At 37.9% G+C, this 15,614-nt stretch overlaps 1 protein-coding gene across 1 annotated transcript in view; it reads left to right on the forward strand.

Moving 5' to 3' along the window:
• usp12b (ubiquitin specific peptidase 12b) overlaps nt 1-14,800 on the forward strand; it is a 15,241-nt gene extending 441 nt beyond the window's left edge. Inside the window, exons 2-9 of the mRNA XM_082162555.1 lie at nt 1,270-1,350; nt 1,929-2,142; nt 2,461-2,723; nt 4,564-4,640; nt 4,741-4,824; nt 5,388-5,585; nt 9,919-9,997; nt 11,943-14,800. Coding sequence (XP_082018681.1) covers nt 1,270-1,350; nt 1,929-2,142; nt 2,461-2,723; nt 4,564-4,640; nt 4,741-4,824; nt 5,388-5,585; nt 9,919-9,997; nt 11,943-12,044 — 1,098 coding nt within the window. The 3' untranslated portion in view covers nt 12,045-14,800. The remainder of the gene's footprint in view (nt 1-1,269; nt 1,351-1,928; nt 2,143-2,460; nt 2,724-4,563; nt 4,641-4,740; nt 4,825-5,387; nt 5,586-9,918; nt 9,998-11,942) is intronic.
• The last annotated feature ends 814 nt before the right edge of the window (nt 14,801-15,614 follow it).

The raw sequence follows: 15,614 nt of genomic DNA on the forward strand, positions 1-15,614 counted from the left end.
GATAATGTCCATGTTTGATTTGACGGGCGGCTCAACTTTATTTACCATCAGATAATATCAGTCATGTGGACGCTTTCTAACGTTATATGTGTACAAGCGTTTTGTAAAGAGGTGAGGTCATTCATGAGACTTCAGTTCCTGCTGCTGTTGCTGCTGTTGTTGTTGTGTTGTAACATTATCTGAAGGACACAACTGAAAGCTGATTCAATGAACTCAGTGTCTTTGTAGTAGTGCTGAAAGGGTTTTCTTAAACTGTTACACGAGAAAGTGAGCATACAGACAGTAACTTACAACGAATATTACAATTTAGGATTTGCAATGCTGTGTACACAATACTGTTATACATTAAAATGTTATTTATGTGGGAGGCTAGGCTATCTACTGGGGGTTCTGTTATAAAAACAGATTAGTCCATATAAATCAATAAATGCTTTAAATAGGAGATATTTATGTGGCAACTTCCTTATTTTATAGCAGTTGCTGATAATCAGTTATTGAGATAAGACACATAGATTTGCTGCTTGTTGATTTAGCTTAGCCACCTCTGTGCCAGTATGTATGAGTCATGTAGAAACTGCTGTACATAAATTTAGTGAAATATATTTGGCTTATGATCAAGGTAAGCATACAACTACATATGTCGTTACATTAAGGTTACCGTTCATAAAGATAAGTCGTGATGAATCAGATCCTCCCAGAAACGGCATACTTCAAAGAATGATTTAAAAGCATTTTTTTAATTAATAAATGATTAATAATATATCAAAATAATCAAACTAAAATGCTAAAAAAGACACAAAATCAAGATGTAAACATACCACCTATGTGTTATGGGCACCTATGCCTATAAATGGCCCATACTCTATACTCCCAGTTTCTGTTAATAAAAAAGTTTGATAACAAGAGGCTTTAACAGCAGAAATATCTCAGACTATTTGGAGGGAAGGGCGTCTTCGAATAACAAGTTGAACAATGGGGGTCTTCAAGTCTAAAAGGTTCAGAACCACTGATCTAGGCCTTATAACATCTGAGAACTCATTCATTACACCTCAGATACTGACAGCACTTAAAGCTCTGCCTTGAAGTTCTCCCCTGGTGAGACAGAGTGGGTTCACTTGCCCAGAAAGTGCATCCTGTTCATGCCAAGCCTGCATCACACTCCACAAACAGGATGTTCCTGTTAGTCCCGAATAGGTGCAGGGTGTTCCTGGTCACTTGTATTATTGAGACCCCATGAGCAAAGATAACCATTGTGGCTTTTCTCGGTAGGGCGCCAATGCCTCTGCTTTGGAAAAGGAGATTGGACCGGAACAGTTCCCTGTTAATGAACACTACTTTGGACTGGTAAATGTAAGTTTACATGGTTGTCTTTGTCAGTGAGTGTTGCTATAAATAGAAGATGACTTTGCCATATTACTTTTACATTGTGAAGCACTTTGGATGTTTTTGTGTAATGTGCTTGTACTGTACCATTCCTTAATGGCAGATTTGGCAAGCGTGTATTAAAGGAAGCAAAATAAAATAATAAAACCGCTCTATATATCCAACTCAAGTCACATTTATTTATTGATTGTTTTAAAGCAGCTTTACAATAAAAAAACAAGAAAATAATTGGTAATGTTGTAAAATTGATCAATTGCGAAACAAATTAAATTTAAGTTGTAAAGCAGTTCTACAGAAGATAAGTGTCATTATTCAGCTCAGTTTAGTTCAGTGTTATTTTAATTCAGTTCAAGAACCGTGTCAATGTTCCAATGTTAGTGTCATTATCCAGCTCAGTTCAGTTCAAATTTTGTTCCAGCACTGGTTTGCATTAATTCTCAGAGACATTAATAGGAGATTTAACAATTATATGTGCATGTATGTCATCACATGTCCTTCATCACTCTTTGATTTGTTCTTTGTCCAATCACAATCTGGTCGCTCAGTTTGGCAACACCTGCTACTGTAACTCAGTGCTGCAGGCACTGTACTTCTGCCGGCCCTTCCGGGAGAAAGTGCTGGCCTATAAGGTCCAGCCGCGGCGTAAAGAGAACCTGCTCACCTGCCTGGCTGACCTGTTCAACAGCATTGCAACTCAGAAGAAGAAAGTGGGAGTCATTCCACCAAAGAAGTTCATCTCCAGACTGAGGAAGGAAAACGGTGAGAAAAGATCATAGGTCCTACAGTACGGGATTTGACTTGTTGATGAGGGATAGTGGTGAATGTTATTCAGATGCCCGGAGATCTGTGAAATGATATGGAAAGATGTTGTCTAGATCTAGATCCACTACCGTGGGGTCAGTAAGATAAAAATAAAAAAAAGAAAGAATGCCAAGATTAAGCTATACACCTGATTAGCTATGCAGGAAACACTGTGTATGTATTGAAATGCACTGCTATTAAATGATTGAATCACTGTTATATATTAGACTCGCTGCTACTTAATGTTATCAACACTTTCTTCTACTCTCCCTACAGAGCTGTTTGACAACTACATGCAGCAAGATGCACACGAATTCCTCAACTACTTGCTCAACACCATTGCAGACCTGCTACAGGAGGAGAAGAGCCAGGAGAGACAGCAGAATGGAAAGGTAGTACAGAATGGTGGGAGTGGAGGAGGTGGAAGCGGTAGCAGCACAGGAGAGGGTGAAGCGGAGGAAAAGATCCAGCAGACCTGGGTGCACGAGATCTTCCAAGGCACACTGACCAATGAGACACGGTGCCTGAACTGTGAAGCGGTGAGTCAGAGGAGGTGGAGTGAGTCATAAACACTCTAAAATGAGTTATTGTGACCATGTTATTGGCTCTTTGGCTTTGACTAATCAGGATCTGAGAGATTGTATGGATGTGACGGGAGAACAGTTTTCAACAGTGTGTTACGGCAAAAAAAAAGAAGTCTGTTAAATGTTTCGATTGTGGAATTCGTAGAAGAGACGTCAAAATGTAATCATCTAATGTAAAAATAGTCACTGCATAGTCTTTAGCGTATTATTAATAATCTGATTATTATTTAAGCTACAGTTAAGAGCTGTGAGTGATTCCCTCTTTTCTTTTATTGTTTAATTAACATTAATGAGACAGCCAGCAACAGGTTTATTATATTAAGACCCAATGCATGGATCTAATATAATGTTACACATCAGATTTTTTCCCCCAACGTTCACAACATTTACGTTCACTTATGACATAACCCACTATGTTTATGTGAATGCTCGTAAAGACAGATATTTTGAAAGAATTCTATGTGCATCTTACCGTTCAAAAAAGACCAATAAGGCGCTAAAGAGAACTAAAAATGGGATTGCATGCGGTTTGAGTCTTTCTGTGCGTGCGCTTCTGGTGTGTGGCAGTTTAGAGATCTTTTCCTTGGCTTATTGCACTTAATAACTCTGTTTAACATCAAGCATGTCCCACACTTTATTTCCTTATTCATGCATGGTCTTTTTGACATGCTCAACGTTTTTTATTAATATAGTCTATAATAAGAGTACCCTTATTATATACTATATTAATTTGAAAAAAGTTGAGTATGTCAAAAAGACCATGCATGAATAAGGAAATAAAGTGTGGGACATGCTTGATGTTAAACAGAGTTATTAAGTTATTAATACTTAATATTATTAATACTATTATTATAATTATAAAATTAAATAATAAATAGAATATTAAACAATACAAATTATTACTGTTGTAATATTTGAGTTTTTTTAATGAAATAAAAAATATAATCATTTTATTTTGCAGTACATCTGTAAAATTACACTAATACTTATGGCAGTCTTTCAAATGTTAAACCATCAAGCTCTTATTTTAGCGGAAAACTGCGGGGACCTGAAAACTATTGGTTTAAAAGCGCCACCATAGCAAGTTTGGGAAGATGGTTGGCGCATGCTACATTCCCAAATGCATGTTACAAGTGACCCAAACTCTGAGCACGTGCAGAGATGAGTTCGTGTGAGCAGCATTTCCTGCAAACCGAGCTGCTCGGAGACACCAAAAACTTCAGATCATGAGCTGCTCATATGTAAAAGGACACAGTGCCGCATTTCACTCTGAAACACACACATCAAGCCATATCGCGATTTCTGTTTTATTTCGTAATTGTGCAGCCTAATCTTAAGATCTAGTAGACTTGTAAAGTGTCTAGTTTTTCATTTGATGATTCATTTGCTGAGCTTATGTGGTTTCCACAGCATGCTACTATAAATAGTCTTTGTGATATTACATCATTAAAGTGTGTAGACTCAATGATGTAATATCACGCAGGAGGCTGACTAAAAGGGCCTAGGGTGGCATTTGGGACAGGGCTTGGTTGTATTTGAGAACAAGATGTATTATGTAAAAAGCCCCCTTAGAAACACATCAGTCTAATTATCCAGGACTTCCACAACCGACTAGTCATTCAGACAAGCCACTAACTAGCTAATTTTGAAGTATGCAGTCTTGCACATCCAAGTTGAGATATGAAATCTATGTGTGTGCTGAAAATCCAGCTGCAACAGCAAGACAACAGAAGTACAAATTATAACAAGTACATTTATATTGTAAGATGGGTAATCCTGTTCTCTAATGCTCCAGGTGAGCAGTAAAGACGAAGACTTCCTAGACCTCTCAGTGGACGTGGAGCAGAATACCTCCATCACACACTGTCTTAGGTAAAGCTACAAACCTCAAACGTCACGGACCAGTTGGTGCAAGTTCTTTGTTAAATGTTCATGAATGTGGAAGAATAACTTGTTGTCTCTGCTTTGACAGGGGTTTCAGCAACACAGAGACCTTATGTAGTGAATACAAGTACTACTGTGAGCAATGCAGAAGTAAACAGGAGGCTCAGAAAAGGTTTGTAGTTGCAATAGACTGGCATGGCTGAAATCACTCTTGTCCCTGAGATGCATTTGCTGTGATATTCACATCAACCAATGTAAACCTGATGCAATGGACTACCCCTGTCTATTCAGTATTTTCTTCCTCCCTGAATGCATCTTTTATCAGCATTAGGGCTAGATTTACTAAACAGGGCAAATTAGAGTGAGAGCGCAATTCCAAAAAAAGCTCCAATAGGAGTGGAGAGTTCTGCGCGTGATCTACTAACGACGCGCAAATTAAAGAACACAGATGCAGTCGGATCATTTCCATAATGACCAAAGCAATCTACCAAGAGCTGCACAAATTAGTGTCTGATTTAAGATTGGCTTTTTTGTGCGTTAAATAATTGAGCTAATACCAGAAAATTGACTAGCGCAAACCTTAGTAAATTATCTTGCATGATTCATTTAAATACTCTCCTCCCATAAATTTTGCATCTGAAAGGGAAACTCCTACAAATGCATTGCAATAAGGTCAGCCACAAAAATAACCCTGTCCACGCCTTTTCAGTGCTGATTCTCTCCTTTTCCTTACAGGATGCGGGTGAAGAAATTACCCATGATCCTTGCCCTGCACTTAAAGCGCTTTAAGTATATGGACCAGCTTCATCGCTATACCAAGCTCTCCTATCGTGTAGTCTTCCCTCTGGAGCTGAGGCTCTTTAACACTTCTGGTGATGCTACCAACCCCGAACGATTGTACGACCTGGTGGCTGTAGTGGTGCACTGTGGGAGGTAGGTTTCGGATGTCACAGTCAATTTAACCAGTCACTCAGTACGTTTACATGAACAACAATATTCCGGGATTAAGCCGATTAAGGCAATACTTTGATTAAGAAACTACCATGTAAACAGGGATTTCTGATCACCTTAATCTGGCTCAAGTCATACTCGAAGTTAACACAAATCGTATTAAGACGTGGAGTCCTATTTTAGTCACATTTACATTTACAAATTCTGTCGCATTATCGAAGTGCATTATAGACATGTACACACATTAATCACACTAAAGTTGTGGGGGAGTTTTCGCCGCAGTTTGCGACAGGACACACACGGCAGTGGTCTATGGGGTTATTATTGTTGCAATATTCCAAATAAATAGATTAATATTCACAAATAAATGTAAAGAGTTTCACAAAAAATGATAAAATTCACAAATAAATAAAATGAGATTTGCAAATAAATAAAATATTTACAAATGTTTTATTATTTTACAAACACAACTCTGCCTGACATTTTAAGGCCTCTTTATATTTCCATCAGGATACGCTCAGGGAATTATGATAATCAGAGATCCCGAGCATCATGAACAGTCTCTACACCGGCAAGAGGCGCGCCGCGCGACACAGAGCGTCAAAAGCAAATAGGCACTATCTATTCACTGCTGCCGTAGCAGTTTCAAATAATGTAAAACTAGCATGTTTGAAATGTTAACACACATTCCCTATGTGACGTCTGCTTAGCTGCAGACATGTTTGCATAATCGTACTCTTAACGGCTCTGATCGTAGCCTACTTATTGACTAGTGCTGGTTACTTGAAAAATCATATTTCGTGATAGTGTCCTGGACGCGGGGCATTCATTGATTGTAAACGGATGCCCGCACTTCTTCTGATGTAGCGGCTACTTCACGCAATTGGGACAAATGTTTTGCACATTCGGTTTGCCCAGTGTAGATAGCCTCGCACGGGGTAGACACGATGCAAGAAATGACAGAACATACGATTTTGCCTTTTAAAGCACAATCGTGGTGACAAATAGCAATAGGACATAAATAAATGTCATGTAGAATACCAAATATGAACCCAAATGACCATCCAATATGTAACAGTACGAGCCTCAGCATCAGCGTGTAGTAGCCTACTGGGGTCGATGCTGCAAATAAAAATCTTGCAATGCAAATTTAAAACTCGTGTAGCTATTTATGGGTTGAACCCAGTTATTCATTAGTCAGCTATTTGATGCTTTTCTGTTCTATCTTGAATAACGTGACGCGTCCATAACGCGTTGTTCCCATAACAGAGATGTAAAGTGCTGTTTCTCTGGCTTTTTTCAAGGCTCATAAAAATTGTGGCTTGGCTTGACAAGCAGTCTAATGGTGTAATTCTAACGAAATCCAAATTTTAAACATATTTTATGGGCCTTTATGCGTACACTTCCTATTTGAGCAAATGCAGATGAATGATGAATGAGCAGTTATTTCAGAGCAAGATCGCCCATTGTAAAGGCCAAACGTGATTGGTTGAAGAGAGAATGTGCTACGATTGGCCAGCTCGATGTGGCCGTTATCTGATTGGCTTGAGTAGGCGGTGGGTGGAATCCACTTATTTGTGGATTTGTCTGCACGTCAACGCTAGAAGTGTTTCAAAATCCACAGATGCGTGAGGGGATTTACAAATGCACAGGAACCGATTCACAAATGTGTGCAGCGATTTACAAATGCACATAAAAGCGGTTCACGAATAAATGCCAGGCAGAGTTGTGTTTGTAAAATTATAAAACATTTGTAAATATTTTATTTATTTGCAAATCTCATTTCATTTATTTGTGTATTTTATAATTTTTTGTGAAACTCTTTACATTTATTTGTGGATCTTAATCTATTTATTTGGAATATTGCAACAATAATAACCCCATAGTGGTCAACCATTGGATAGCAAACAAGCATGGCTTCAGAATTTGTATCCGCCCTCATCTAATTTGCATGTATAGCATGTAGTAATTAACTGCACTTGAAGCTTTTGAAAAATCTAAAATGAAACACCCAAAACTGTATATGGTACCATAACGAAGACGAGCTGTATGTTGAAACGTGAAATTCTGGAAGAAACGTCAGACGGCGTGGCATGGGATCGTAATGACGCATGCCATTAATCAATCTATGTTCTATAACATGTAAACCGGGAACATGAAAGCAAGATTCTAAAAGCAACTCATTCAAACACCTTATTCAGAATAAGGTCAGTAATTAGATTACTGCTGTCCATGTAAACATACAGTCAATGTTTGTCATCTTGATTGAGGATTTTATATTAACTTAAAGGAGCCGTATGTAAGATTGTGGCCAAAACTGGCACTGCAACCACTTTCAAATGACTGTAGAGCGGTGTATCCCCTCCCCCTCCCCCCTGACTCGAGGTTGCCAGATAGGCTGCAGGATCCAGCAGGAACGTAGGCTGCTACGTAGCTGTGGTAACTAGAGCAGGGCTGGCAACCCCGATGCCGAAACACTACTGACTTTGTGATTGGTAGATAGGTGGAGGGTGGAGCATCAGGCCAAAACACAAGATGACAACATCAACATCAGTTGAGGGCTGCAACTTCACTTTTTAAATGACAATATCCTGGCCGGACTACTGTTGTCAGTGATATAAGTATTTGAAATGAACATGATTTCTTAATGTCTAGTGACATATCAGGGCCATTTTATGATTAATTGAAATACATTTCTTACATAAAGCTCCTTTAAGAGCACAGCATGTTGTTTAAAGGTGCACTGTGTAATTTGAATAATTTGGATTCTAAAATTGCTAGAAAATCAAAGCAATATGTCTAACCAAGTTGTGTTCCAAATTTAAGTTGATATCACAGAAATTGAAAATTGGAAAAGTTGCTACTTCTGTTGCATCATTACTTTGGCTCACTTACTAAACAGAAAAATTCTGGTCTTTCACTTAACCAGTAACTGTCTCCCCCCTTTTTGAGCATAGATCTGGACTTAAATGGTTGTAACTCATGAAAGCTTAAATACAGACGTAGGGTTGGCCTGTTTTTAAAGAAGAGACTCAGCAGATTATTGCAGAAGTGAAAGTTCAAGGGATTGTTCCCCCAAAAATGAAAATTCTGTCATTTACTCACCCTCAAGTTCTTCCAAATCTGTATACATTTTTTTCTTCTGCTGAAAACAAAAGAAGATATTTTAATCAAACAGTTGATGGCCCCCATTGACTTCCACATTATGAAGAAAAACAAAATACTATGGAAGTCAATAGGCCCCATTAACTATTTGATTACCCATATTCTTCAAAATATCCTCTTTGGTGTTCATGAAAAAAATTTAATAAAATTCATACAGGTTTGGAAGAACTGGAAGAATGACAGAATAAAAATGTATGTTCGAGTTTACTGTAAAGCAAATGTACTGAACAAAAAAATAAAAAGTTGTTCTATACAGAAAATGTTTTACAAAATAATTTGGATTCTAAAATTGCTTGAAAATCAAACCAGTTTGTCTAACCAGGTTGTGTTCCAGATTTAAGTTGATATCACAGAAATGTATAGCCTGGAAATCCAGACCTAAATCTGAAAGATTAATGGTCTGGCATCGACTAATGAAAATCGGCCAGCTCGAGGGGCGGCACCAAGCATGCATTTGAAAATGTCACTGCACGCAATTGGATAACGCTACGACCAATCACAACAATAAACCCCATACGCTTCGCTACCAGCAAAGCTAACTGGTAGATTATACTCTTACCGTATCCGGTCGGCAAAACAGCAAAAACGCCCTTCTTGCAAAGAAACGATTCGAGCGGCGTCTTCTGTTCCTGTTGTAGATAAAAAGCCAAGTCTAACTCATTCATTGTAGCGGCCAAAGCCGTTTCAAACAACTGGTGTTCATCCATAGCCATCTTGCAATGTTTACTAATGACTTGGACGTCACAGCGCTGTTGTCATCTGTTTAGCTCGCCTCTGGCCCGCCTATATCAGATAACCCGATGTGATTGGTGCAGCTCAAATAAAAGAGCATATTTAATGAGCATCATTACTCGATGCCAGAGTAACTCACTGAGCCAATTCAACTTGTGCTCTCGTGAGAACTCTGGATTTCCAGGGTAAGAAATATAGGCATTGAACTAAAAGGTTTTTAAGCATCTTTTCCATGGTAATGCAATGTCAATAAAAAAAGGCAACAAAAAAAGTGTCCGCTACCGGAACACTGACCATTAACAGGCTAAAATGTTAAAATAGTCAAATAGCTTTTTTGCCAAGAGTCATACATATATATATATATATATATATTCTTCATTGTTAATCATGTCTTTTTGGTATGCTTTCTTTTTTGTAGCGGGCCAAATCGAGGTCATTATATCACTATAGTGAAGAGTCACGGCTTCTGGCTTCTGTTTGATGATGACATTGTAGAGGTAAGTCGATGTATAATTGTTGCTCTAGTTAAATTAATAATGTAATAATCTGGGTTAACTAATCTGTAACATACTGTCAGTATCCAGATAAAATAATTTTGACTTTTTCCTTATTTTTGCTCAAAATAAAAACAGTGTACATGCATTATTTGACTGAATAATACAGTTGTCCCATAGACTTCCAATGTATGTGCACATTTATTCTTCGCTTTCTGAGAGGTGAAATAATTTTTCCGAAGAAATACTTTTGATAGATCTTAAGTTGCATTTACCCTAGAACAGTCCTTGTTTCATTGTTTAAGAAGAGAACAAAGAAAGTAGAAGTATCTATAAAAATAAAAAAAACACCCAAGACCAAGACTCTACTAATGGAGGCATTAGTTTCAGTTCAGCAAACTGGATTGTTTCTTCTTCCAACTGTCATTGCAGTATGTTCGTTTCCACATTTAGATTGTGGTATCTTGCGATAATTGTATGATTGCAGCTCGAGGTATCTGGATGTCTAGCGCTGCACAGTAGCACATCTATTACCCTCCCTGTCAGGTGATGTGCAGCTGCTGTTTATGCCTCACCAAGTGCTTGTCTGGAGTTGTCCTCACATTGACCCAAATACTTTGGAGTTCTCTGAATGATGGAAACTCTTGCATTAATGAGACCAAGACTCTTTCATTCATTTGGCAAGTTTCACTTGATGCTTAAAACATTTTATTAATCTTGATATGGAATGGAAGTTTGTCTTTTTGTTAAGAAGAGCAATTTTTGTGGAAACACAGAGCCAATACCATATTTTCCATTACATCCTTGTGACATTACTTATTTAGGTTACTTGTTTAGGTTTGTTCTACACTAATGTAGCCTGACTCAACATTGAGACAGATTTTCCACCACCAGCGGCATGCACATTTATAGTATAAATCAATTTGGTTTTAAAACACAGATGTGATATCTGCTCTGCTACACGGTAACCCAGACAAATATTTACTCACATGTTGTGAACACAAACTCTCAGGTGCTTCTCAGAACATGAAGTGGTTGTTGTACCATAATAATTTTTTTTTAGAAAAACCAAGCACACAGTGAGTCTCTGGATGTTAAATGGAGGCAGAGTTTTTTCATTAGCCCATGTCTTCCCAATTGCACATCTGTAATGAGAGATGTGAAAGCTTTCTGGAGTGGGACATTTTCAGTTAAAACGTGATGCAGATCCTTCAGAAGTCACTTAAAGGTGAATCAGTGGCATTTCGGCACTTCTAGTGACACCAAACAGAATATCTCCGTTTATTTCTTGATCCAGTGTTGTTTTCTTCGACCCTAATGTGATTTTGCAGTTATGTTCTGTGTTATTAGTTATGCAGGTATCACATGCTTCACCTTTCAAAGGATGTCGTCCCAAACCTGTATGGCTTTCTTTCCTCTGTAAAACACAAAAGATATTTTTGGAATTTTATTGTATAGGCAAAACATTTTGACAGAAATTGACAGAATATCCATTTTTGTTTGAAATATCCCTTTACTCATGTTGCTCAAATCAATAAAACCTTTGTTCTTTGAAGATGTTTTTAATGAAACCTGCGAGATTTCTGTCCCACTTCAAAAACTTCAAAAATCAAGCAGGTTAATTACAGTCTGAAGAGACCCAATCACTTTATATGATGAACAGATTTAATTGAGCTTTTTTTAACATCGTACATACATAGAGCACATCAAATATGGTAAACAGAAGCTCAAACAAGCTTGCTTCACGTTCAAGAACCAAAGAGGTTTGTTCTCATGCATTAAGCAAGCACTTTTGAGCTTCCTATTTACCAAGCACATTTACTCTTCTGTAAGAACCAATGAGGTTTGTTTTCACGCGTCAAGCACGTTTTTAAAGTCCGCAATTAGCACACCATATTAAGCATGTTTTCCTTTGTATCCAGTAATCCTCTTTTTTTTGTCCCCACAGAAAATAGATGCTCAAGCGATTGAGGAATTCTATGGTCTAACATCGGACATCTCCAAAAACTCCGAGTCAGGGTATATACTCTTCTATCAGTCTAGAGACTGAGCCAGCAGGAGTGACTGACGGAATGGAAGGATGTGATTTGTGAGAGACCGGACGAGGCAGATAGTGGGCTTGGGCTTTGTTGACACAGCTTGGCCCTCTGCTCCATCCCCTCTCAGTCAAGTCCCTTTTCATTCAGGCTTATCAGTGGAGCTTTGCACTGGAGCATCAATCGGGCCCCAGACAGGAGCAGTTGATGCCAGAGTGACCTGGACACAGCACAGTCATCACCAGGCAGAAGTAATCGCCGTCTGGTTCGCTGTCGTCTCACTCGCCTGCTTGGTGTTGCTCGGCACACACAAAAACGCACATATAAACGTGGAAGAGCATCTTGATGGCCTGAGAATGGACGCTGTACAAACTTTTTTTTTTTTTCACCACACACATTAACAAGTTTCATTTAAGATAATCTGGTTCAGTTCTCTGCACATCACATTCATCATCGCTGGGTTGTGTGTCATTGTTTGGCACAATATCATGATAGCCTCCAGAAAGCCGCACAACGTTCTTCTCCCTCAGATGTTCATCTGCAATATCAAACATGACGCATCATGCTACATCCATGTCATCCAGCTAGTCATAAATGTGTTGTTTGCAGAGCCAGAAACTCATGTTGTCATTAGAGTAGAGCTGCTCAACCTGAATGAAAAAACCTAACAGGGCTTAAATTAGCATGAAGGGTTAGGTTTTTATTTTTTATATTTGAGAACTTCACAGTTGATTTCATGTAGGGCTTATTGTAATGCAGGCCTGTGGATTGATGGGAGCTCTACTCTGTTAAGCAGAGAGGATTGTGGATAACCAGAGAAGTGTGTGTATAAAGGATGTAGCTTGGCTTAAGAATGTTCTTTCAGTATTCAGTGAATGTAAAACATTCTGCCAGTTCTTGTGCACTGCAAAGTGAGTGTACAGCTTGATTATGTCATATAGTGCGCACTTAATAGTGCTTTAACTTGAGTTTCACAGATGGAGGTTGAAATCAGGGCTTTTTATTATTCTGAGTATAAGTTGAAGCTCATAAATGCCTATCGCATTGAAACCAAAAGTTGCACACGTTTCCAGTCATGTTTCATTAACTCTGGGGCACTGTGAGATTGTCTGAAATGAATGTGGATTGGCCTCATTCAGTTTAGCCATTAAACAGTAGAAATGTTGGATAATTCAAACATAATGACTCTGCACTCCATCATAAAGTCTTCTGATTCATTAGGCCGATTGAATTGGCTGCATCTATAGTGTTTAATCTCAGTAACACTTATCTAGATCTCTGTCGTCTCCTCTGCCCTCTTAATTAATAACATATTAACTGAATATAGACCTAGAAGGGAAGTGAAGTTGAAGTACAGTTTTAGGTCTGTCTGAATGTCAGGTTTAAGCGGTGACTTAGCCTGCGTGGCTCTGTAATAGTTAGATTGGTTAAGGATTGCTTCTTTTTTGTGGATGTTGCTCAGCCTGGAGGATGAGTTACTTCTCCCAGTTGGCTCACAGTTAGTAAATATTTACAAGACAATTAGTCAAGCTTTATAGGCAAAAATAAGCACACCCAGCAAGATTAGGTATTTGAGCCTACATCTTGTAAGGCGTAAAGTACGTACAAGCGAGGTATCGCAGTAAAATATTCCAGGTTTGCTAAGGTTTCTTGAAAGAGTTTCGAACACACAGTTGCCTAGCTTGTTGTCTTGTTGCTAAAGTAGATGGTATAAGAATGAAAAGGTGTTTTCTTTTTCTTTTTTCATTTCAGGTTTCCTATGTAAACTACACTGGTTTTATTTGATTGTTGGTTTGACAAATCTGCTTTAATCTGTGAGGGGTCATAACTGACACTGCTGCTGATTATTATTCCATTCATCCTGTAAAGTCTACTTGGTATCAATGCATGCATGGTATAACAACTCTTAACATTGTTATAAAGCATGTTAAAAGGTCTTTTAAACAAGACATCACAATGTCTGTAAAGAGGTTTAAGCTTTTGCTTGTCAGTTAACCTACTGGCATTGCGTGGTTTAAGTAGACCGAACTATATGTTAAAATAAACTGACATATGGTGCCATTTCATGTAAATCACACACTCACACAGGGTATGTAAGAGTGTTTGTAGATGTCATCATCACATTTGAATGAAGGCTTCTCCGAGCTGAGTTAACTGGATATTTTTTTTTTTTTTTTATTGACTTGTGATTTAGTAGTTACAGGGGAAGGAATGTTTATTTTATTTCTGCTCTTTTATATCATATAAGTTTATTTATGTGTAATTATAAATGTTTATATTAACTTTTCTTTGACATTTCCATTTTTCTACATTTGCTAATTAGTCCTTTATTTGGACACCAGGACTGTTGTATGTTATGTGGAGAGATGGTTGAAGCGAAAATTTAAGGGTGGTAATGTTGGAATTATCAAATTAATGCTGCGAGCTCGAGAAATTGATACTAGTCGTGAAACCGTTAATGCACTGATCACAGTAACAGCACCCTGATGAGTGTTGGCATTAGCAGACAGACATCAACTACATTAAAACATGAGACAAAACACAATCTAATGCTACATCATGCTAGCATTAGTTGTTTCATCTCTTCCCATAACATTGTAATAATATGTTTATTCCATACTGGGTTTGAAAAAAGTGCACTTTCGATAAAGCAATGTATATATAAAAAAAGTAAACCAGCTGAATAATCTGGTTTTTGAGTGGAGTGGACCGTGTGGATGAAAGATGGGACTGGATCACCTTGTCCCAAATAAAAACAAACAAAAACACATCAACCACCTCAAGGAGGTTCATATGGTCTCTGTTTCTTTATGATGTCATTAAACTGGGCAACACCCATATGACTTCAAGCAATCATAAATTGTGCCATCATCATGTAATCACTTTTAGAAAGGTAACTTTTCACAAAGATATATTGTGCAAACATCTAAGCCACAGACAGGGTTTAGATTAAGCCAGGATTAGGCCTTAGTTCAAATAGGACATTTACGTACCTGTATTAAATGTGCCTTAGAAAACATCACTGTGCATCTTAAGACAAAACAATGGCACTGACATATTTTAAGATAATGAGTGCAAGTTGCTTTCAGTTAAAACAGCTCAACATGCATTTTAGTCTAGGAAACGGGGATAGAGTAAAAGATGAGTTAAAGATGCTAGCTCTTTCTAATGTTCCTCAACGCTCCTGTTTAGAGATTGACATGTAGTGGAAATGCATCTTAAAGGTACATTCAGTAGTTTGATGCTAATTAAAAATGTTTCATAGATTAAGAAATATATTGTGTTTGTGTTAAGAGTCATTTTAATGTTGTACACACATTAAATGAAGTCCGCGCTCATAATAGTTTTCTATAAAGTGTTTTAATTATGTATGATGCGGAATCGGATCACCCCTTATGTTGAAACGACGAAGATATAATCCTCACGCTCATTGGCTGCCGCATGTTGTGTGGTGATGCGATATTGACTATGGAACACACTTCGTGAGCTTAGAATTATAAGGTTCTATCTCCACTTTTGTTCGAAATTGAGTTTTTGACATAATCTGATCCATTAGGTGTTTATTAATGCCTGTGTGGTGTTTT

Source organism: Leuciscus leuciscus, assembly GCF_965113295.1.
Source record: "Leuciscus leuciscus genome assembly, chromosome: 2".
Taxonomy (NCBI): Eukaryota; Metazoa; Chordata; class Actinopteri; order Cypriniformes; family Leuciscidae; genus Leuciscus; species Leuciscus leuciscus.